At 43.0% G+C, this 24,640-nt stretch overlaps 2 protein-coding genes across 2 annotated transcripts; both read left to right on the top strand.

The window, feature by feature from the left end:
- The first annotated feature begins 542 nt into the window (after positions 1-542).
- LOC131946023 (ATP-binding cassette sub-family A member 17) lies at positions 543-16,870 on the top strand. Its single transcript, XM_059306652.1, has 18 exons — positions 543-561; positions 1,202-1,380; positions 1,998-2,120; positions 2,737-2,854; positions 4,082-4,236; positions 4,679-4,834; positions 5,339-6,551; positions 6,792-6,889; positions 7,590-7,741; positions 9,004-9,057; positions 9,998-10,050; positions 10,606-10,949; positions 12,723-12,872; positions 13,237-13,431; positions 14,573-14,858; positions 15,446-15,610; positions 16,226-16,346; positions 16,738-16,870. Exons 2-18 carry the CDS (start codon positions 1,225-1,227, stop codon positions 16,868-16,870), a joined length of 3,672 nt encoding a protein of 1,223 aa, XP_059162635.1. The 5' UTR covers positions 543-561; positions 1,202-1,224.
- A 391-nt stretch (positions 16,871-17,261) lies between these two features.
- LOC131946037 (phospholipid-transporting ATPase ABCA3-like) lies at positions 17,262-23,816 on the top strand. Its single transcript, XM_059306667.1, has 6 exons — positions 17,262-17,393; positions 18,024-18,250; positions 18,490-18,677; positions 20,837-21,007; positions 21,165-21,390; positions 23,563-23,816. The coding sequence occupies exons 1-6, from the start codon at positions 17,264-17,266 to the stop codon at positions 23,740-23,742; spliced, it is 1,122 nt and encodes a 373-aa protein (XP_059162650.1). The 5' UTR covers positions 17,262-17,263; the 3' UTR covers positions 23,743-23,816.
- The last annotated feature ends 824 nt before the right edge of the window (positions 23,817-24,640 follow it).

Here is a 24,640-nt window from a genome sequence, read left to right as displayed (position 1 = left end):
ACAAGGAATATTTACGTATTATATAGTGAGACATCTACAACAAGGAATATTTAGGTATTATATAGTGAGACATCTACAACAAGGAATATTTAGGTATTATATAGTGAGACATCTACAACAAGGAATATTTAGGTATTATATAGTGAGACATCTACAACAAGGAATATTTAGGTATTATATAGTGAGACATCAACAACAAGGAATATTTAGGTATTATATAGTGAGACATCTACACCAAGGAATATTTAGGTATTATATAGTGAGACATCTACACCAAGGAATATTTAGGTATTATATAGTGAGACATCAACAACAAGGAATATTTAGGTATTATATAGTGAGACATCTACAACAAGGAACATTTAGGTATTATATAGTGAGACATCTACAACAAGGAATATTTAGGTATTGTATAGTGAGATATCTACAACAAGGAATATTTAGGTATTATATAGTGAGACATCTACAACAAGGAATATTTAGGTATTATATAGTGAGACATCTACAACAAGGAATATTTAGGTATTATATAGTGAGACATCTACAACAAGGAATATTTAGGTATTATATAGTGAGACATCTACAACAAGGAATATTTATGTACTCAATACTTTTCATCAATTTTGCAGTGCTTTCGTAAATGTGCTTGAGTGCGTATGTGTGTGTGTGTGTGTTTGTGCGAGCGCCCGTATGTTTTTACTTCCTATTTTCCCCTCCCCCCTCCCCCGGGGCAGGCCGAGGTATCAACTACGCCAACATGTTCATCATTTCTTATCTTCCCCTCCCCCCTCCCCCGGGGCAGGCCGTGTTATCAACTGCGCCAACATGTTCATCATTTCATATCATCCCCTCCCCCCTCCCCCGGGGCAGGCCGAGGTATCAACTGCGCCAACATGTTCATCATTTCATATCATCCCCTCCCCCCCTCCCCCGGGGCAGGCCGAGGTATCAACTACGCCAACATGTTCATCATTTCTTATCTTCCCCTCCCCCTCCCCGGGGGCAGGCCGAGGTATTAACTACGCCACCATGTTCATCATTTCATATCATCCCCTCCCCCCCCCTCCCCCGGGGCAGGCCGAGGTATCAACTACGCCAACATGTTCATCATTTCTTATCATCCCCTCCCCCGGGGCAGGCCGAGGTATCAACTACGCCAACATGTTCACCATTTCTTATCATTTCCCCTCCCCCGGGGCAGGCCGAGGTATCAACTACGCCAACATGTTCATCAATGAGAAGGCCCCACACACCACAGTCTCTGACGGTCTGATCATCATGTGCCTGAACACGGCGGTCAACTTCCTCCTCATGTGGTACATCCGCAACGTCTTCCCCGACCACCACGGCAACCCACAGCCCTACTACTTCTGTTTCACGGTCAGTCTTGGTCAAAGCATTGGTCGGGGGAGGGGGGGTCAGTCTCGGTCAGTTGTAGGTCGGGGATCAGTCTCGGTCAGTTGTAGGTCGGGGGTCAGTCTCGGTCAGTTGATTGGTCGGGGGTCAGTCTCGGTCAGTTGATTGGTCGGGGGTCAGTCCCGGTCAGTTTAATGGTCGGGGGTCAGTCTCGGTCACAGCATTGGTCGGGGGTCAGTCTCGGTCACAGCATTGGTCGGGGGTCAGTCTCGGTCACAGCATTGGTCGGGGGTCAGTCTCGGTTATAGCATTGGTCGGGGGTCAGTCTCGGTCACAGCATTGGTCGGGGGTCAGTCTCTGGGATGGGGGCAGTGTCGCTCATTAGATTTTAAGGGTTTGGCAGTCTTGATTAATAGATTGGTCGGGGGTCAGATGGTCAATAGATTGTGGGGATCAATGTTCGTCGATAGATTGAAAATGATAGGGTTGCAGTGTCGATCAATAGACTGTGGGGGCAGTGTCTGTCAAAAGATAACAGTAAAACAAAATAACTTAAAATTTTGATGAGGCCAATTTTCCATTAGGTGATAGCAATAGTTAGAATTTTAATGTCATCGTCATCATTTGATTTCCTTACCCAGCGGTCCTACTGGAGACTGGAGGGTTGCCCAGAAATCCCCGCCCTACCCCAGTCGGAAGAACACCTGTTTGAGAGTGTACCCCGTCGGCTGACACCAGTCATTAGCTCCAGGGGTTTGATGAAGGTAAGGGCTGACAGTGATCTTTCCTTATGGGACCCTGACTTAAGTCGTAGCGGAGAAAAAATGTTGTTTTACAAACTGTTGTTACACGGGAATTGTAGAAGTTTAATTGTTAGATTTGTCTTTTTTAACCAAACAATTATGTTACAGTAGCTAATTTTTTCCCCTATTGTTCTTTAATTAGTGACGGTCTGTGCTTCCTCTGTTGATTCCTATACAGGCCCTTCCAGATCTTTAACGTAACACCTAAAGCCATATATATATACATTGGGAGATAATTTTTTCCCATCCTTAATTTCTTATCATCACTCTCTTCTTCAATATTAAACGTAATATTTTATGGGATTTCCTCCAACTCAAATTAAAACTAAGTGTTACTGGAGTTTTCTCTCTAGATGAGTTGCTGTCTCCTGCTATAAAGCCCTATCAGTCCGCGTGTTCGAACTCGGGACCTTTCGGTTTAGCAGCGATGAGCTCTGCCGACTACACCACGCCATCACCAAAGGCTTGGTGTTGTTTTAGTAAACTTGAACTGTAAAAACTGCAACATTTAATTAGAGAGCTATCACCAGCTCACACCTGTACCTGTACCTCTAACACGACCTTGACCTCCCGTCAGCTGGTCAACGACGAGCCAGTGGTGGCCGGGGTCAGCATCAACCTGTACAGGAGCGAGGTGACCGTCATCGTGGGGAACAAGTACTCCGGCAAGACGACCTTGATCAACCTGCTGGCTGGTGAGTGCTGGTCACGTGCTGTTGGTCACGTGGTGTTGGTCACGTGGTGCTGGTCACGTGAGAGGGTGAGAGTTGGTCACGTAAGAGGGTAAGTGCTGGTCACGTGGTGTTGGTCACGTGAGAGGGTGTCTTGGTCACGTGGTGCTGGTCACGTGGTGTTGGTCACGTGAGGGGGTGAGTGCAGGTCACGTGGTGTTGGTCACGTGGTGTTGGTCACGTGAGAGGGTGTCTTGGTCACGTGGTGTTGGTCACGTGGTGTTGGTCACGTGGTGTTGGTCACGTGAGGGGGTGAGTGCTGGTCACGTGGTGTTGGTCACGTGGTGCTGGTCACGTGGTGCTGGTCACGTGGTGCTGGTCACGTGGTGTTGGTCACGTGGTGCTGGTCACGTGGTGTTGGTCACGGGGTGTTGGTCACGTGAGAGGGTGAGTGCTGGTCACGTGGTGCTGGTCACGTGGTGTTGGTCACGGGGTGTTGGTCACGTGAGAGGGTGAGTGCTGGTCACGTGGTGCTGGTCACGTGAGAGGGTGAGTGCTGGTCACGTGGTGCTGGTCACGTGAGAGGGTGAGTGCTGGTCACGTGGTGCTGGTCACGTGAGAGGGTGAGTGCTGGTCACGTGGTGCTGGTCACGTGAGAGGGTGAGAGCTGGTCACGTGGTGTTGGTCACGTGGTGTTGATCACGTGAGAGGGTGAGAGCTGGTCACGTGGTGTTGGTCACGTGGTGTTGGTCACGTGAGAGGGTGAGAGCTGGTCACGTGAGTCTGTGAGAGCTGGTCACGTGATAGGGTTAGGAGGAGGTGCTAAATTTACGACCTAAATGGAAAAGAAATAAAGCATCTACAGCAGTAAATAAGATGTTGTGCATGTACAAATACACCAAACAAAAAACCGATGATTTAATTACCGCAAGAATTCATTCTTGGAATACTTAAAAGAGGAATGATTTTGCAAACACAAAAACAGACATAAAGTAGCATCAATACATTGTATAATACTTGTAGGTGTTAGTTCTCAAACTGCGCTCCCTGCAACAGGAATAGTAGATTATGTCTAATACAGGAATGATATTTTGAAATGCTAAGAAGTTTTTTATGTCTCTTCTATTTCATCTGTGTCGTATGTATCGTATCTGTCATCTGTATAATCCCTGGCGTATGTCATCTATTTTATGTCATCTCCATCATATTTGTCATCTATGTCACCTGTAACGTCTACGTCATCTATGTCAGGCATCATACCAGCGTCATCAGGAGTCGTGACTATTAACGGACACAATGTGGCTAAAGAGCGCCGAAGACTGAACCACATAACTGGCTACTGCACACAACATGACGTCTTGTTTAGGAAACTCACATGCCTTGAGCACCTGACTTTCTACCTCAAGGTACATCAAACTGACACACACACACACATATATATATATATATATATATATATATATATATATATATATATATATATATATATATAAATTCTTAGTTGGCAAATGGTGGGGTAGGCTCAGAGAGAAATAAGTTTGTGTTGTAAGTGCAGACACAGACCGTTTTTCAAAGGGAAACTGGGTCGCCTAGTATGTATTTAAGCTAAAACTATAGTCTGTGTTGTTTTTTGTCTGTATCATAGTAAGTAGGTAGGGTTAAAAAGTTGGGTTAGGAAAGTTTTGGGGAGCGATTCCTTGTTAGTCAGTGGTCGCAGATGTTTGTTGTATGATAAGATCAACTTAAGAACCAAGAAAACATCTAGGGACTTTGTGTTAATTAAATAGTCATACGTTAATATGTATGGCCGAGCCCGTACCCTCAGACCCCACCATTTTTTACCCCCAGCTGAAGGGCCACTACTCAGCCCACTACGAGAACTGGAACTCGGAGTTACTCCGTTGTATCGGGCTGGGGGAACAGAGCGACAACTATCCCTGGATGCTCAATGTCGGTGAGAGACGCAAGCTGACCATCGCATGCTCGTTTGTTGGGGAGAATCAGGTAACCAAATGTTGGCTGACCATCGCATGCTCGTTTGTTGGGGAGAATCAGGTAACCAAATATTGGCTGACCATCGCATGCTCGTTTGTTGGGGAGAATCAGGTAACCAAATGCTCGTTTGTTGGGGAGAATCAGGTAACCAAATGTTGGCTGTCGGACATTGCTGGAGATCAGAGTAGGGTGGGGTGTTTTGGGGTCGGGTGTCGGTGTTTGGGGGTCAGGATAGGGTGGGGGTGTGTGGGGGTCAGGGTAGGGTGTAGGGTAAACTTGGTAGGCGGTCAGGGTAGGGTGTTTCGGTGGTTTTGTTTAACTTTTAACAATAGACCCTGCTAAATAATCAACTTTGTCATTATCATCAATAAACTACCCAAAACACTCGCCGTGTTGAGCTGAAACTGTTTTAAAATACAATATCACTTGTATATGCCAATTTCTGGGTTTCTCAAACCGAATAACACGTGATTGAACTAAATGTTAGACCTAGTGAGCGAGTTGAAAGATCAGGCTGTATCCTCAGATAATTTGAAAGATCAGGCTGTATCCACAGATAGTTTGAAAGATCAGGCTGTATCCTCAGATAATTTGAAAGATCAGGCTGTATCCTCAGATAATTTGAAAGATCAGGCTGTATCCTCAGATAATTTGAAAGATCAGGCTGTATCCTCAGATAATTTGAAAGATCAGGCTGTATCCTCAGATAATTTGAAAGGTCAGGCTGTATCCTCAGATAATTTGAAAGATCAGGCTGTATCCTCAGATAATTTAAAAGATCAGGCTGTATCCTCAGATAATTTGAAAGATCAGGCTGTATCCTCAGATAATTTGAAAGATCAGGCTGTATCCTCAGATAATTTGAAAGATCAGGCTGTATCCTCAGATAATTTGAAAGATCAGGCTGTATCCTCAGATAATTTGAAAGATCAGGCTGTATCCTCAGATAATTTGAAAGATCAGGCTGTATCCTCAGATAATTTGAAAGATCAGGCTGTATCCTCAGATAATTTGAAAGATCAGGCTGTATCCTCAGATAATTTAAAAGATCAGGCTGTATCCTTAGATAATTTGAAAGATCAGGCTGTATCCTCAGATAATTTAAAAGATCAGGCTGTATCCTCAGATAATTTGAAAGATCAGGCTGTATCCTCAGATAATTTGAAAGATCAGGCTGTATCCTCAGATAATTTGAAAGATCAGGCTGTATCCTCAGATAATTTGAAAGATCAGGCTGTATCCTCAGATAATTTGAAAGATCAGGCTGTATCCTCAGATAATTTGAAAGATCAGGCTGTATCCTCAGATAATTTGAAAGATCAGGCTGTATCCTCAGATAATTTAAAAGATCAGGCTGTATCCTTAGATAATTTGAAAGATCAGGCTGTATCCTCAGATAATTTGAAAGATCAGGCTGTATCCTCAGATAATTTGAAAGATCAGGCTGTATCCTCAGATAATTTGAAAGATCAGGCTGTATCCTCAGATAATTTGAAGATCAGGCTGTATCCTCAGATAATCTTCCTGGACGAGCCAACCTACGGCCTGAATGCCAAAGCAAAGAAAGACGTGTGTCACTTCCTCCAGAACATGAAACAGGGCCGCACCATCCTCATGTCCACCCACAGCATGGACGAGGCCGAGACACTGGCCGACAGGATAGCCATCATAGAGGAGGGAGGCGTAAAATGTTACGGGTCACCGGCATTCTTAAAGCGGATTTTCGGTGAATAGTTTTATCTTTTGCATTGAGTCTATCCAGTAAATCTAGTTTTGCATTGAGTCTATCCAGTAAATCTAGTTTTGCATTGAGTCTATCCAGTAAATCTAGTTTTGCATTGAGTCTATCCAGTAAATCTAGTTTTGCATTGAGTCTATCCAGTAAATCTAGTTTTGCATTGAGTCTATCCAGTAAATCTAGTTTTGCATTGAGTCTGAGAATGAGTCACCTTTTGACTTCCGCCAGGTGTGGGCTACCATCTGAAGGTGACCAGAGAACCCGGATGTTCCATCAAGAACTTGTTGAAGACAGTCCAGACAATCTTCCCAGAAGCCACTTTCAGTGTGAGTGGTAGAGGCTTGGGCTACATTAGGTTCATCTTATAATCGAGTAATTTAAATTGCCAGGATATCATTTATTCGTTAATTAAGGTAGAATCTATTTCTATACAATAATTCTTATAGAATTATCATTAAATTATATCTTCAAGAATATTTTTTTTCAATATAAACTAATTCTTAGTGATGAATAATAAGTTATAACTAGTATACTAAACTCAACCTTTACATGCTATTTTTAGAAAATGATTTTCAAGATCTAATTTAAACTTAAACCTTTCACACACAAAAAAACCTTAAGATTTTATCACTTGCACTTGCAATCAAAATTTAGATCTTTAAATGTGCAATTATAATGTTTATTTCCAATTTTCGACTGAAACCAGATGTTGTCTGATACAACATTTAATACCATGTCTTCCAATTTACTGAACGGCGTGATCATATGGTAGCGCGTACGTCTTCTAACCCGAAAGCTTCGAGTTCGGGCCCCAGACCCAAATACGTACGATGGCTCTGATGGGTACCTGACTCACGTTAGGGAAAGTCCGCGACCAAGCAGAACGATGACCACATTATACCAACAAATGCCGACGTCACTGAAACAGTGAAACTCTACTCCACCACGCCCATAGGCCCTTGCAACGGTACTGTACTTCTTACTGAACTGCATAAAGTTTTACCATCTAACGTTTTCTGGCAACAGGGCTCCAACTCAACGGAAGTGACCATCTCGCTTCCAGAGGGTTTAGACTTCTTCATTCCCAACTTTCTGGAGCAGCTGGACAAGCGAACAGACGACTTGAAAATCTCGAACATTCGGCTCTCTGCGTTCTCGTTATATGATGTCTTTCATGGGTGAGTTAACGGCTCTCTGCGTTCTCGTTATATGATGTCTTTCATGGGTGAGTTAACGGCTATCTGCGTTCTCGTTATATGATGTCTTTCATGGGTGAGTTAACGGCTCTCTGCGTTCTCGTTTTATGATGTCTTTCATGGGTGAGTTAACGGCTCTCTGCGTTCTCGTTATATGATGTCTTTCATGGGTGAGTTGAGCACGCAAAATGAGTCTTTTGATTGAGGGTAGGTGGCCCGCAAAATGAGTCTTTTGATTGAGTGTAGGTGGCACGCAAAATGTGTCTTTTTGACTGAGGTTAGGTGGCACGCTAAATATGTCTTTTAATTGAGGGTAGGTGGCACGCAAAATGTGTTTTTTGATTGAGGGTAGGTGGCACGCAAAATGAGTCTTTTGATTGAGGGTAGGTGGCACGCAAAATGAGTCTTTTGATTGAGGGTAGGTGGCACGCAAAATGAGTCTTTTGATTGAGGGTAGGTGGCCCGCAAAATGAGTCTTTTGATTGAGGGTAGGTGGCACTCAAAATGTGTCTTTTGACAGGTTAGGTGGCACGCTAAATATGTCTTTTAATTGAGGGTAGGTGGCACGCAAAATGTGTTTTTTGATTGAGGGTAGGTGGCACGCAAAATGAGTCTTTTGATTGAGGGTGGGTGGCCCGCAAAATGTATCTTTTGACTGAGGTTAGGTGGCACGCTAAATATGTTTTTTGATTGAAGGTAGATGGCACGCAAAATGAGTCTTTTGAATGAGGGTAGGTGGTACGCAAAATGTGTCATTTGATTGAGGTTAGGTGGCACGCAATGGTGGTTTTTACTTGTGAGCAGGGGGCACGTAATGTTGGATCTTTTACTTGAGGCTACATCATCTAGCAGACGATAGATAAATTTACTATTCACAAACTCTTGGTAGGTGGCAGTCTACACTCTCAATAAAACGCGATACGAGTTCACTTCCGGTTCTTCTGGCTCTATAATCGGTTAGCACCCCATAATGCATCAACTCAATCGGAAGGAAGTTGGTAAAGGGGTTAATACAAAAGTACTAGTACTTGACTTAAGAAGCTATACTTTAATCGCTAAAAGGCATAGACCTAGATAGGCGAACTCTAATTGTCTTATTACATTTGATGTTGGATTCTTGACTTAAATAACTATCTAGTCTAATGAGTTATGTCCCCTGTATAACAGTCTAGCATTTAGAGTAGAGTTACATCCCGTGTATGGTCATGTCACATACTGAGTTGTGTGGTTGCTTCCCTCTACAGACTAGGGGAAGGCTTCGAGCTGAGGGAGAACATCGATTCAGCTCACTCCAGCATGTAAGTGTTGCCATGGTAGCGTGGGCAGCGTCCATACATGACGTCACCAATACGGTCATACAGGCAGGGGCGTAGCGAGGGGGGGGGCGGGGGTGCGGACCGCACCGGGTGACACCATTTAGGGGGTTGACACCAAGGCAAAAAATAGCAAATTATATAGAGAAAAACTTGAGGGGGGGGGGGGTTGCAAATCGAAAAGCTTGAGGGAGGGGGGGGTTGCAAATCGAAAGTTTGAAAGTTTGTCCCCGGGAAGGCTGGCTACGCCTATGGGGGGGTGACACCATTAAGTGCCGCACCGGGTGACACCCGACCTCGCTACGCCACTGCATACAGGACACCCACAACTTCTGACTAGGGGACTAAACTCCGCTCTGGTCGTGATAAATAGCACAGCCTAGGTAGTGGCTGATTAAAAAGTCATTTTATCATTGTGATAAATGACTCCCGTTCGTACCTCCCCACCTCAGCCCAACTACCTCTCATACACATACAAGAATGAGGGTTGGGGATATTTTAAAGTCACCATTTTCAAGTCAGGTGATATGATGTATGGACTGCCTGTATTTGAAATACAGTAGCTGGTGTTGGAATCTCTTGAATCGAATGTGTTTATATTTATATAGATGTGAAACAATGTGTTTCTATTGAAATAGATGTGAAAGAATATGCTTCTATTTATATTTATTTAGATCTAGATGTGAAACAATGTGTTTATATTTATATAGATGTGAAACAATGTGTTTATATTTATTTAGATGAGAAATAATGATTTTACATTTATATAGATGTGAAAGAATGTGTTTCTATTTACATTTATAAAGATGTGAAACAATTTGCTTCTATTTATTTAGACGTAAAACAATGTTTTACATTTATATAGATGTGAAACAATGTGTATATATTTATATAGATGTGAAACAATGTGTATATATTTATATAGATGTGAAACTATGGAAGAGCAAAACGAGTTTGATAAGGACGGTTTCTTATCAGGTCAGTAGCATAGACTACAAAGTGTACAATCTTTGAATATCTTTTGTAGATATAGACATATCGATACTAGAGTATATTGTATTTAAGCTACATGATGAAGTTATTTTGATACTAATAATACTAATATATATTGCATTTAAAATTCCTGTTCGTTACAAGATGCGAAGATCACTTGTCCACATTTCCTTAAGCATAAATTACAGCTTTACGTAAGAAACATAAATCACGGTCCACGTCACCTGAACTCAACTGACCTTAGTCCATCATCCCACTACAGCTGTTTAAACATCTAGTCCAACACCTTTAGACAAAGTGTTGATTTTTTTTAGCCTAATCGTAAAAGTTCCAGTTCAAACTTGACGGTCTATAGGGCAAGTGAAGTAGAGCTCACTTGTTTCTGTGACCTCGGCATATGAAGAGATAGTGTGGTCAGCACTATGCCGAGCCGCTTTTACTAATCGTGCCAACCAAAATACGAGATAATTTTACTTTTGGTTAGGGTTAGGGGTTTACATCGCCCCTGTTTCCTTGATGTTCTCCCCTGTTGCTCCACAGAACGTCTCTTCAAGAGGATGGGAAACTACGAGCAGTACACCGGCTCCCGGCTCATCTTACAGCAGCTCAAAGCCATCTTCTTCAAGAAGTGGATCCTCTTCACCCGCCCCCTCATCACCGCCCTCGCTATCCTGTTCCTCCCCGCGGGGGTGGTGCTGTTCGGCATAGGACTAGACCAGGACACCATGTCAGCCTCTGACGTCAAGCCGCTCGAGTTCAGCCTCAGGGGCCTGGAGGATACCCTCATCCCCATATGGAAGAACGACAGCACGGCCAAAGCGAAACTAGACTCATACGAGAAACAGTTCCAGTCGGTAGGGAGTCACGTCATGTCTCCAAGTCAGGTAAGGGAACTATTTTCTGTATGTCTCAGGTAAAGGAACTATTTTCTGTATGTCTCAGGTAAAGGAACTATTTTATGTATGTCTCAGGTAAAGGAACTATTTTATGTATGTCTCAGGTAAAGGAACTATTTTCTGTATGTCTCAGGTAAAGGAACTATTTTCTGTATGTCTCAGGTAAAGGAACTATTTTCTGTATGTCTCAGGTAAAGGAACTATTTTCTGTATGTCGCCAAGTCAGGTAAAGGAACTATTTTCTGTATGTCTCAGGTAAAGGAACTATTTTCTGTATGTCTCGTGTAAAGGAACTATTTTCTGTATGTCTCAGGTAAAGGAACTATTTTCTGTATGTCTCAGGTAAAGGAACTATTTTCTGTATGTCTCAGGTAAAGGAACTTTTTTCTGTATGTCTCAGGTAAAGGAACTATTTTCTGTATGTCGCCAAGTCAGGTAAAGGAACTATTTTCTGTATGTCTCAGGTAAAGGAACTTTTTTCTGTATGTCGCCAAGTCAGGTAAAGGAACTATTTTTTGTATGTCTTAGGTAAAGGAACTATTTTCTGTATGTCTCAGGTAAAGGAACTATTTTCTGTATGTCTCAGGTAAAGGAACTATTTTCTATATGTCTCAGGTAAAGGAACTATTTTCTGTATGTCTCAGGTAAAGGAACTATTTTCTGTATGTCTCGGGTAAAGGAACTTTTTTCTGTATGTCTCAGTTAATGGAACTATTTTCTGTGTCTCGCTAAGTCAGATAAAGGAACTATTTTCTGTGTGTCGCTACGTCTGGTAAAGGAACTATTTTCTGTATGTCTCAGGTAAAGGAACTATTTTCTGTATGTCTCAGGTAAAGGAACTATTTTATGTATGTCTCAGGTAAAGGAACTTTTTTCTGTATGTCTCAGGTAAAGGAACTTTTTTCTGTATGTCTCAGGTAAAGGAACTTTTTTCTGTATGTCTCAGGTAAAGGAACTTTTTTCTGTATGTCGCCAAGTCAGGTAAAGGAACTATTTTCTGTATGTCTCAGGTAAAGGAACTTTTTTCTGTATGTCTCAGTTAAAGGAACTATTTTCTGTGTCTCGCTAAGTCAGATAAAGGAACTATTTTCTGTGTGTCGCTACGTCTGGTAAAGGAACTATTTTCTGTATGTCGCTACGTCTGGTAAAGGAACTATTTTCTGTGTCTCGCTAAGTCAGATAAAGGAACTATTTTCTGTGTGTCGCTACGTCTGGTAAAGGAACTATTTTCTGTGTCTCGCTAAGTCAGATAAAGGAACTATTTTCTGTATGTCGTCGAGTCAGGTTAAAGGACTACTCCCTGGTGAGTAAATTGATGTGTGAGTTTGCGATTTGTATTCTATGGAGTACCGTGTCAAAATATGTTCTTTAAAAAATGAACTAGTGTCTTATAAGTAAACGTTGCGTGTTCCACTAGCTACGCCAAAGTTTCTTACACCCCAGCGCTCTTGCATGTTGATACCAGAAATAACTCCACTTTTCGATATATATATATATATATATATATATATATATATATATATATATATATATATATATATATATATATATATATATATATATATATATATATATATATATATATATACATATATATATATATATAAAGCGAGAGAGAGAGAGAGAGAGAGAGAGAGAGAGAGAGAGAGAGAGAGAGAAAGTGGAGTTAGAACAGTCTGGTTCTAGGGAAGTAAAATGTACACAAGTGTGAAAAGACTGTCTTAAGTTCATCTTACTGCTAAAAAATGTGTCTTCTTCTAGAAAGATCCGAACGAATTCTTCATTTACTGGGCCAACAAATACGACGACGAACGTTACAATAAGAAATTTATTTTCGGCGTTGAGCTGACCATCCCGGATACCACAATCATATTTTACCAACACTGGATGACCCAGGCACAAGGTGTCGCGGTAAGATTTATTGTCTTAATTAATACGTCTGATTATATCTAGGCCTGAACAATTATAACAGTAAGGGAGATCGCAATCAAGCTATATAAATGTTTTACCAGATATTATTTAACTTGCTTCCTCTGTCCGTCGTGCTTTTGACAAATCTTGAATCTGTCGTCACGGATCGCAACTGGCGAGCGAGATTTCGACCACTTCTAACCGACCAATTTGTCTGAAACGTGGCTCGTGGGTCAAAACCCGATGTCAATTCAATCTGACATCCGATTTGACTTATCCAATGCATAATTATTTTTAATACACAATATAAGGACTGCTACAAAAATAAAAATGTACTCGGTTAATGTTGATTTTAAATTCCCAGGTTCAGATAATGATCAACTCAGAGATCGTGACCGCCCTGGGAGAGAACTACAGCGTGCAGACGGGCGTGGAGTACGTCCAGAGCTTTGAGGAGCAGCTGTACCTCAAGATGCAGGTCAAGACGATCGCATGCATCGCTATAGTCATGTGCCTGGTGCCCTTGTTACTGGTCACAGAGGTCATCTTCGAGAGAACGGTGAGGTCACTTTACTGGTCACTTAGGTCATCTATGAGAGAACGGTGAGGTCACTTTTCTGGTCACTGAGTTCATCTATGAGAGAACGGTGAGGTCACTTTTCTGGTCACTGAGTTCATCTATGAGAGAACGGTGAGGTCACTTTTCAGGTCACTGAGTTCATCTATGAGAGAACGGTGAGGTCACTTTTCAGGTCACTGAGGTCATCTATGAGAGAACGGTGAGGTCACTTTTCAGGTCACTGAGTTCATCTATGAGAGAACGGTGAGGTCACTTTTCTGGTCACTGAGTTCATCTATGAGAGAACGGTGAGGTCACTTTTCTGGTCACTGAGTTCATCTATGAGAGAACGGTGAGGTCACTTTTCAGGTCACTGAGTTCATCTATGAGAGAACGGTGAGGTCACTTTTCAGGTCACTGAGGTCATCTATGAGAGAACGGTGAGGTCACTTTTCAGGTCACTGAGTTCATCTATGAGAGAACGGTGAGGTCACTTTTCTGGTCAGTGAGGTCATCTATAAGAGAACGTTGAGGTCACTTTGCTGGTCAGTGAGGTCATCTATGAGAGAACGGTGAGGTCACTTTTCTGGTCACTGAGTTCATCTATGAGAGAACGGTGAGGTCAGTTTTCTGGTCATGAGGTCATCTATGAGAGAACGGTGAGGTCACTTTTCTGGTCAGTGAGGTCATCTTTGAGAGAACGGTGAGGTCACTTTTCTGGTCAGTGAGGTCATCTTTGAGAGAACGGTGAGGTCACTTTTCTGGTCAGTGAGGTCATCTATGAGAGAACGGTGAGGTCACTTTTCTGGTCAGTGAGGTCATCTATGAGAGAACGGTGAGGTCACTTTTCTGGTCAGTGAGGTCATCTTTGAGAGAACGGTGAGGTCACTTTTCTGGTCAGTGAGGTCATCTATGAGAGAACGGTGAGGTCACTTTTCTGGTCACTGAGGTCACTTGCTCGGGGTTCTAGACACTTTTCATTATAAATCGAAAATCTTGTTGGCCTAGAGCAGTAATAATCTAAGCTGATAGAACTGTTATTTTAGGCTGACAATTTCACACACTCCTTCCATCCAATGAAATAACGTTTTTCAGAACGGTTTCACCCATTCCTTCCATTCAATGAAACAATGTTTTTCAGAACGGCGCTAGACACCTCCAGTCTGTGAGTGGCGTCAACACCTGTGTCTTCTGGCTGGGCACCTACATCTTCGACCTGCTCGTCTACCTGTTCGTGGCCGCGACCATCGTCCTGGCCCTCATGTACAGCCCCGAGTACTACATCCGGTGCGGCCACTGGAACGCCACGATCACCTTGTTGCTCGTGTTCGGCCTGACCGTCTTCCCGTACCTCTACGCCTTCCAGAGCGTCTTCTACACAGCCATCACCGGCAGCATAACCATGCTCATCTACAACACCTTCATGGGTCAGTCGGAGATCCGCTTTACACTAGGCACAAACGTGTAGGACGTTGTAAATTACTGCTCGGTGGTTGACCAAATAATATTGACTCTACTAACCAAATCACCCAAGTCATGATATAAATACATACATACATATGTTTAGCTATATAAGCATATGTAATTTAACACATACAGTTTATATATATATATATATATATATATATATATATATATATATATATATATATATATATATATATATATATATATATATATACTACACGTACGCATACATATGGCTGTCCATATATATAAATATATATATATATATATATATATATATATATATATATATATATATATATATATATATATATATATATATATATATATTTATTTATTTATTTATTTATATAGGCCCTATATATATATATATTTAGGGCCTATATATATATATATGTATATATATATATATATATATATATATATATATATATATATATATATATATATATATATATATATATATATATATATTATAGATAGATAGTCTGGGTAGGTGGTGATCAAGTAGCACGACTAGATGCTAAAGCTTGCCCACTCCATACAGGCCTATTGATGAGCATGGTGATTGCACTGACCAAGATCTACGCCCAGTCCATGAAGGATTACCTCGGCCTTATTGACAACCTCCTGGGTGCCGTGTCCCCCAATTACCTGCTGTCCTACTCACTGCTCACACTCGTCTCTAGGACCGTCAAGTCTACAGTCAACGGTCAGTTGGTCTGTGCTACACTTAACAAGCACTTGCTCAAGTTAGGGAAATGTTGCATTGATCGTTTGTTTGATGTTGGGTCATAAGTATGTCAAAACATGAGCCGTTTGATCGTGTGTCTGTCTAGACGCGCGTCTGATTGTATCTTATTACCTGTGTCGCCTCTGTGTCCAGTCGGGTATCTGGTTGTGTCCTATATGAAGCCAGTTCGTGTGTCCCCCCTAGGTACGTGTCTGTCCTGTCTAGTCGTTTGTCCTTCTAGGTACGTATCTGTCCTGTCTAGTCGTGTGTCTGACTGTGTCCTATCTCCAGCCACTACGTGTCTCCCCTAGGTACATGTGTCTGTCTAGTCGTGTGTCTGTCTAGTCGTGTGTCTGTCTAGTCGTGTGTCTGTCTAGTCGTGTGTCTGTCTAGTCGTGTGTCTGACTGTGTCCTATCTCCAGCCACTATGTGTGTCTCCCCTAGGTACGTGTGTCTGTCTAGTCGTGTGTCTGACTGTGTCCTATCTCCAGCCACTATGTGTGTCTCCCCTAGGTACGTGTGTCTGTCTAGTCGTGTGTCTGTCTAGTCGTGTGTCTGTGTCCTATCTCCAGCCACTATGTGTGTCTCCCCTAGGCACGTGTGTCTCCCACTCCTGGCCAAACGAGACACGACTGATACTAAACATGGAAATGTTCGTCGTCCAGTTCATCATCTCCTGGCTGATGATCGCGTGTGTGGAGTACGAGATCTACAGGTCAATACACTTTTACCACATTTTTCTCACGTTGTTTTTAAATATCGAAATCCAAAACTTAAATATAAATGTCGAAGTTAGTTTTCTGGATTACTACTGTGAACCCTAACTATGATTGATATCAGTACAACTGTTAGAATATTTACCATCAGCTACTATCAAGTACCAAAAAAAAATTAAATTTCTACTTCGTTTTTATCCACAACAACATCTTCCCCAGCAAATACATTTTACCCACATAACCAGTTGGCGTGCTGCTCCAAGGATAAAAACAAGGCTGACAAAGTTAACATATTTTCTCACCAGCAAATACATTTTACCCATGTACCTGTTGGTGTGTTGCTCCAAGGATAAAAACAAGGCTGACAAACTTAACATATTTTCTCACCAGCAAATACATTTTACCCATGTACCAGTTGGTGTGCTGCTCCAAGGATAAAAACATGGCTGACAAAGTTAACATATTTTCTCACCAGCAAATACATTTTACCCATGTACCAGTTGGCGTGAAGCTCCAAGGATAAAAACATGGCTGACAAAGTTAACATATTTTCTCACCAGCAAATACATTTTACCCATGTACCAGTTGGCGTGCTGCTCCAAGGATAAAAACATGGCTGACAAAGTTAACATATTTTCTCACCAGCAAATACATTTTACCCATGTACCTGTTGGTGTGCTGCTCCAAGGATAAAAACATGGCTGACAAAGTTAACATATTTTCTCACCAGCAAATACATTTTACCCATGTACCTGTTGGTGTGCTGCTCTAAAGATAAAAACAAGGCTGACAAAGTTAACATATTTTCTCACCAGCAAATACATTTTACCCATGTACCTGTTGGTGTGCTGCTCTAAAGATAAAAACATGGCTGACAAAGTTAACATATTTTCTCACCAGCAAATACATTTTACCCATGTACCTGTCGGTGTGTTGCTCCAAGGATAAAAACAAGGCTGCCCCTTACATGTTCTGTCAAGACCAGGAGGTGAACGACGAGGGTGCACGAGTGGAAACTCTGGCCCAGTCGCCGGAAAGCAACAACGGTAGGGCTTTTTCATGTTGCGATAAACACGGACACGTACTGAAACGCAGAGGCGTCGCGAGGCGAGGCGGGGGTGCGGACCGCACCGGGTGACACCATTGGAGGGGGGATGATACCAAGACAAAAAATATAAAATACATACAAGATAAATGATTTTTGCCAGTTCAATTAATGATTAATTGGAGTTATAAAGTCTTTTAAGTGCTAATTAAATATTCCGGCAATGGAAAAGGGGGTGACATTATGATTGCCGCACTGAGTGACACCCGACCTCGCTACGCCATTGCTGAAACGTGTCACTTTACTAAAGGTAGTTTAGGTTTCATTCGGGTTTAATAAATTGTAAGCTGACTTACACGCTTGACTTACTAATTATAGTTTAGGTTTCATTCGGGTTTAATAAATTGTAAGCTAACTTATAAGCGTGACTTTACTAACGTTAGTTTAGGTTGGATCAAGTTTACATAAATTGTGAACAAACTGTCGGTTTGTGGTGAGGTTTTCTGTGATCATACTGCCTTGCTTTAACACAAAGCCCTGAAATAGTTTTGTTTAAAGCAGGTAGCAATGATAACCGTTAACCAAAGCTGAAGGTAGAACAAAATAACAAACGCTGGAACCCCATTTTCAGAGGTGCTGCTGATGGTGAACGTGGAGAAGACGTACAGCAACTGCTACTACACCAACAGGGCTGTGTACCCCACATCCCTGGGGATGTCACCAAACGAAAGCTTCGGGCTGCTGGGGAAGAGCAACTCAGGCAAAACCAGCATTCTGAAGATGATTATTGGTGACACTCAGCCTACGGCCGGGGATATCTATGTGCTCAAACACAACGTCAAGACGGAGCTAACGAAGGTAAGCTACATCCACTGATGGCAGTGGCGAAACTAGGACGCCCCTCTATTTCTGTCAGTGGCGACACTACCACACATACCTACACACTTACCCAAAGACTCATCTCATGCCATATAACACAAGTTTGAGAACCGCACGATTCACTTATTATGCTACAGTACACTCCCCGCATGGTGTGAATGGTGAACGTTCACAACTAGGGTACCAAAAAGCCATCTCTGACCTGACTCATCCATCAGGCCAGCACCAAGCTGGGTTACTGCCCTGAGAACAACGCCCTCCATGACATGCTCACGGGGCGGGAGACGCTGTACCTGTACGGGAGGATCAGGGGCGTCCCCGACAGAAGCTTAGAAGATGTCGTTGAGGTCGTTATAGACTTTATCACGCTCCGGCCTTACGAGAATAAGGTGGTGAGAAGATACAGGTGAGGGAGTGGTTGGGTGGGTGGGTAGATTTTAGATGGGTGGGTGGGTAGGTGGGTGGGTGGGTGGGTGGGTAGATGGGTGGGTGGGTGGGTAGATGGGTGGGTGGGTGGGTGGGTGGGTAGATGAGTGGGTGGGTGGATGGGTAGATGGATGGGTGGGTGGGTGGGTGGGTAGGTGGGTAGATGGGTGGGTAGGTGGGTAGATGGTTGGGTGGGTAGGTGGGTGGTTGGGTAGGTGGGTAGATGGGTGGGTGGGTAGATGGGTGGGTAGATGGGTGGGTGGGTGGGTGGGTAGATGGGTGGGTGGGTAGATGGGTGGGTAGATGGGTGGGTAGATGGGTGGGTGGGTGAGTAGATGGGTGGGTGAGTAGATGATATCTTTAACCAATTCAGTGACTGGCGGGATACACGGATGGGTGGGTAGGTAGATGGGTGGGTGGGTGGGTGGGTAGGTGGGTGGGTGGGTAGATGGGTGGCTGGGTGGGTAGATGGGTGGCTGGGTGGGTAGATGGGTGGGTGGGTAAATGAGTGGGTGGTAGGGTGGGTAGATGAGTGGGTGGGTGGGTGGGTAGATGGGTGGGTGGGTGGGTAGGTGGGTAGATGGGTGGGTGGGTGAGTAGATGGTTGGGTGGGTAGGTGGGTGGTTGGGTAGGTGGGTAGATGGGTGGGTGGGTAGATGGGTGGGTGGGTGGGTGGGTAGATGGGTGGGTAGATGGGTGGGTGGGTAGATGAGTGGGTGGGTGGGTGGGTAGATGGGTGGGTGGGTGGGTAGGTGGGTAGATGGGTGGGTGGGTAGATGAGTGGGTGGGTGGGTGGGTAGATGGGTGGGTGGGTGGGTAGGTGGGTAGATGGGTGGGTGGGTGAGTAGATGGTTGGGTGGGTAGGTGGGTGGTTGGGTAGGTGGGTAGATGGGTGGGTGGGTAGATGGGTGGGTGGGTGGGTAGATGGGTGGGTGGGTGGGTAGATGGGTGGGTGGGTGGGTAGATGGGTGGGTGGGTAGGTGGAGAGGTGGGTAGATGGGTGGGTGGGGAGATAGGTGGGTGGGTGGGTGGGTGGGTAATGAGTTTGGGTAGATGAGTGGGTGGGTGGGTGGGTGGGTAGATGAGTGGGTGGGTGGGTAGGTGGGTAGATGAGTGGGTGGGTGGGTGGGTAGATGGATGGGTGGGTGGGTGGGTGGGTAGGTGGGTAGATGGGTGGGTGGGTGGGTAGATGGTTGGGTGGGTAGGTGGGTGGTTGGGTAGGTGGGTAGATGGGTGGGTGGGTAGATGGGTGGGTGGGTGGGTGGGTAGATGGGTGGGTGGATAGATGGGTGGGTAGATGGGTGGGTAGATGGGTGGGTGGGTGAGTAGATGGGTGGGTGGGTAGATGATAGCTGGTAACCAATTCAGTGACTGGCGGGATACACGGATGGGTGGGTGGGTAGATGGGTGGGTGGGTGGGTGGGTGGGTAGATGGGTGGCTGGGTGGGTAGATGGGTGGCTGGGTGGGTAGATGGGTGGGTGGGTAGATGATAGCTGGTAACCAATTCAGTGACTGGCGGGATACACGGATGGTTCATTTTAGAGTTGTAGACTACTCGGTTAATAAATAAAAGAGATGCAATTTGATGCAATGTTGCAACATGTTTTACAGTAGCAAGTTGGCGTGTTGTGTGTTACATTAGTGACGTGTTGTGTGTTACGGTAGATACTTGACGTGTTGTGTGTTACAGTAGATACTTGACGTGTTGTGTGTTACGGTAGATACTTGACGTGTTGTGTGTTACGGTAGATACTTGACGTGTTGTGTGTTACAGTAGATACTTGACGTGTTGTGTGTTACGGTAGATACTTGACGTGTTGTGTGTTACAGTAGATACTTGACGTGTTGTGTGTTACAGTAGATACTTGACGTGTTGTGTGTTACGGTAGATACTTGACGTGTTGTGTGTTACAGTAGATACTTGACGTGTTGTGTGTTACAGTAGATACTTGACGTGTTGTGTGTTACAGTAGATACTTGACGTGTTGTGTGTTACAGTAGATACTTGACGTGTTGTGTGTTACGGTAGATACTTGACGTGTTGTGTGTTACAGTAGATACTTGACGTGTTGTGTGTTACAGCAGATACTTGACGTGTTGTGTGTTACAGTAGATACTTGACGTGTTGTGTGTTACAGCCACAACAACAAACGAAAACTCTCCCTGGGTATCGCCATCATGGGGAAACCCGTTCTGCTGGTGCTGGATATGCCGACCGTAGGTATGGGCCGCATGTCCAGGCGGATCATGTGGAACGTCTTGCACCTGATCCAGATCTCTGGACACAGTCTCATTATAGCCACGCGCAGGTGGGTCAAGGTCATTCCTCGTTTTCTATTCATCGGTATTTCTCAGTCATAGTCATACGTTTTCCTCTTAGCTGTTCTCCACACTGTGAAAGTCATACAACATTTGCTGCTAGTTTACAAGCACTATGTGCCGTGGTTAACTAAACACAACTTGCAGTATTGAGGAGTGTGAAGCGCTGTGCATGCGAATGGCTTTCATGCTCAACGGGCGGCTCATCACCATAGGGAGCCCGCAGGACCTCAAGCTCAGGTACGGCCAGGGCTACTGGGTGGTGCTCCAGCTCAACGTCACAAAGTCTGGGTCGTCCAAGATACTCGACGACGTCATCGTCTTTCTGCACCGCACGGTTCAAAGCACACACGTCACCAGTGTTGCAGAGCGTGTAAGTCTACCCTATACCAAACTATAAGCAGTATTTCAGAAAATCTTCCCTAACATTCTCCCATACCAAACTATATGGCCTATCCTGTGTGTTTATATGGCCCCACCCTGTGTGTTTATATGGCCCTACACTGTGTGTTTATCTTCTGTAACATTCTCCCATACCAAACTATAAGCTGTATTTCAGAACATCACTCCAAACCATTCTTCCATACAAACCAATCTATAAGCTCTCTACTTTATAAAACAAGTTTTGACACTTTAATGTAAAACCGAACAAGTATGACCTACTGCAAATATATATATATATATATATATATATATATATATATATATATATATATATATATATATATATATATATATATATATATGTGTGTGTGTGTGTTACGGTCAAAGCCCGAAGTGCGGCCAAAGCGCGGATTGGCCGGCCAATCCGCGCATTGGCCGGCTCTCTTGGCCAAAGCCCGAAGAACTTAGCACTAAGATCGTATTTCGTAGATTGGCCGGCCAATGCGCGCACTGGCCGGGACGTACTGGCCAAAGTCCGAAGCGCTTAAACTTGACAGCGTGTTTTGTACATTGGCCGGCCAATGCGCGCACTGGCCGGGATGTCCTGGCCAATGTTCTATCTAGACTAAGTTGTGATCGCATTTTCATTATTCCGGGTGCGTTTTCATTGATAGTAACGTATTGTTTAGCTCTTGTTTGTATAGCATTCTATATGCAAGGCGACATGGATCAAAAGGGCCGTCAGACCATGAGACAGACATAGCAGGTGGCTGTCAAAAAAAATGTAAATCCATGTTAGTTTTCATATATGGGCTCTCGATAAAATAGTTACTGGGGAAGATCTTGAGAACATTGAACAAGAAATGGAGGTTGCCATAAATGCAATGACATCCTCAGCTAACATATCTACTACCGTGGCGGAACGTCCAGACCAGTTGCGTGACAATAATGTGGCCAACAGATTCTGTATAGTTTGTGAAAAACATTGTAGTGCAGCTCATTCTTTTGGATCCTGTGGCAACGATGTCCATGATATTTGTGGAATACTCAATGAAGCGGACGAAGGGTACAGAGGGAACATTACCTGCAGATTGTGTCACAACAAACAAGACATCGTGGAACACAGATCAGCATCTCATACTGGCTAGCAAACTCAAGTTGCTAAGATGCTTAAAACATCAAATACAAAATTTAAAGATGGTGAAGTGGGTGACAATGTACGCATCCGTTTTCCAGATGTTGACAGAGGTCACGGTGATCCCCGAAGCGTGATTGCAGTTGTCATGAGCGTCGAGGGCGGTTTCTACAAATTAGGAACGGAACATGGTGTTCTAAAACAACTGTATGCTAGAAGTGAGTTTTCAATTCTTCACGAAAAACTGCTCTTATTGTCGTCAGTTGGCACTGAGAAAAAATCACTGCGAACCATCGCATCTTCACAATCATTGACTGGGGGCCAAGGCTACACTCGCTGCAATTGCACAACTAAGTGCTCAACAAATCGCTGTAAGTGTAAAAATAACAAGCTGCTATGTAATTCTAAATGCCATAAAAGTTCAACTTGTTGTAACAAATGATGATATTGACAGATTGAGACTATAGTACAATAAAAAATGTGAATGTTTCTGTCATTTACTTTAATTAATAATCAATAAAGACTTAATTTCATGATCCTTACGGCATAAAAAAAACGAAAATCTACTCATGATCCTCTAATTCGGACTTTGGCCGGTCGTCCTTAGCCAGATGATGTTCTAATTAAGACTTTGGCCGGTCCACGATGGCCAACTGGCCGGCCAAAGGCCGAAATCAAGAGCTATTTCAGACTTTGGCCGGTCCTCCACGGCCAGTCTGCGGATTGGCCGGCCAAAGGCCGAAATGAAGCAAAGTTTCGGACTTTGGCCGACTTATGGGAGGCGATATTGGCCATATATATATATATATATATATATATATATATATATATATATATATATATATATATATATATATATATATATATATATATATATATATATATATATATATATATATGTAACTATAAACATTTAAAACGGCATCTGACACATGGCGGAGGGAGGGGGGAGGGGTCTCTTTATCTTAGTAAATCCCTACAACTACTATATTTGACTGTAAACCTCCTGACAATTTGTATCCTCAGGTCATCATCAGGGAAGCGGACTCGTGCGAGATCCACTACCCCCAGCCCGTCTCTCTGGTCTCGCTGTTCAGGAGTCTGATTCTAGCCAAGGAGAGATTCAACCTGCGGGCATTCAGCGTGCAGCAGTTGACTCTCAGACACATCTTCCTCATGCTCATCAACGACAGAGCGTCCTTCTAGGCACAAACATCGCCGCATAAGCGTAGAGACTGATGCAGATATTTCATCCAGTCAAGAGAGGGGGGGGGACGTTACATTAGATGTGAATGTAGTGGCGCACAATAAAATATATCTTAACCAACGCATTGTTTCTTTTTATATCAAAAAACTTAATTATTATTTCCTCTCCCTTTCTCTCTCTCTCTCTCTCGCTCTCTCTATTTATCTATCTATCTATCTATCTATATATATATATATATATATATATATATATATATATATATATATATATATATATATATATATATATATATATATATATATAAATATATACATATATATATATATATATATATATATATATATATATATATATATATATATATATATATATATGTGTGTGTGTGTGTGTGTGTGTGTATGTGGGTCCTGGGGAGGGGGAAGGTTCTAGCCTGTTCGTATAAAATTATTTTTAATCATATAAAAATGTACTACTATTATATATCTAAATAAAAAGAAAAGCGTCGGTCGCTATATTAATAATAGTATGTACTGAACTTGATGCATAACCGCACTAAAATCGTATAACTAGCCCAGGCTTTCTTATAATGAGTTAAATAAAAAGTGGGTTTTTTTTAGTGTATGAATACAAGCTTAAACCATAAACGTTTTTATTAAAACATGTTTTTATAATAAAACTAATTCGCATAAATAAGATATGTATATAATGATAAGTATTTATAGACACAACCTTTAATTAATGTTTATAAAAGTAATTGAACATCTAATTAAGTTAACATTTGGTACATGTCATTGTTATCGTGTCTTAACATAACGTGTCTAATGTGTTAAAATGTAGTTTACACAGAGGCGTAGCGACCCTTCCCGGCGCCCGGGGACAAACTTTTCGATTTGCACC

This window comes from Physella acuta, unplaced genomic scaffold (genome assembly GCF_028476545.2).
Source record: "Physella acuta isolate Inbredline_101_S28 unplaced genomic scaffold, ASM2847654v3 ptg000543l, whole genome shotgun sequence".
Classification (NCBI taxonomy): domain Eukaryota; kingdom Metazoa; phylum Mollusca; class Gastropoda; family Physidae; genus Physella; species Physella acuta.
Note: the sequence above shows the minus strand (reverse complement) of the source record. Positions and strands in the feature narration are given on the sequence as shown.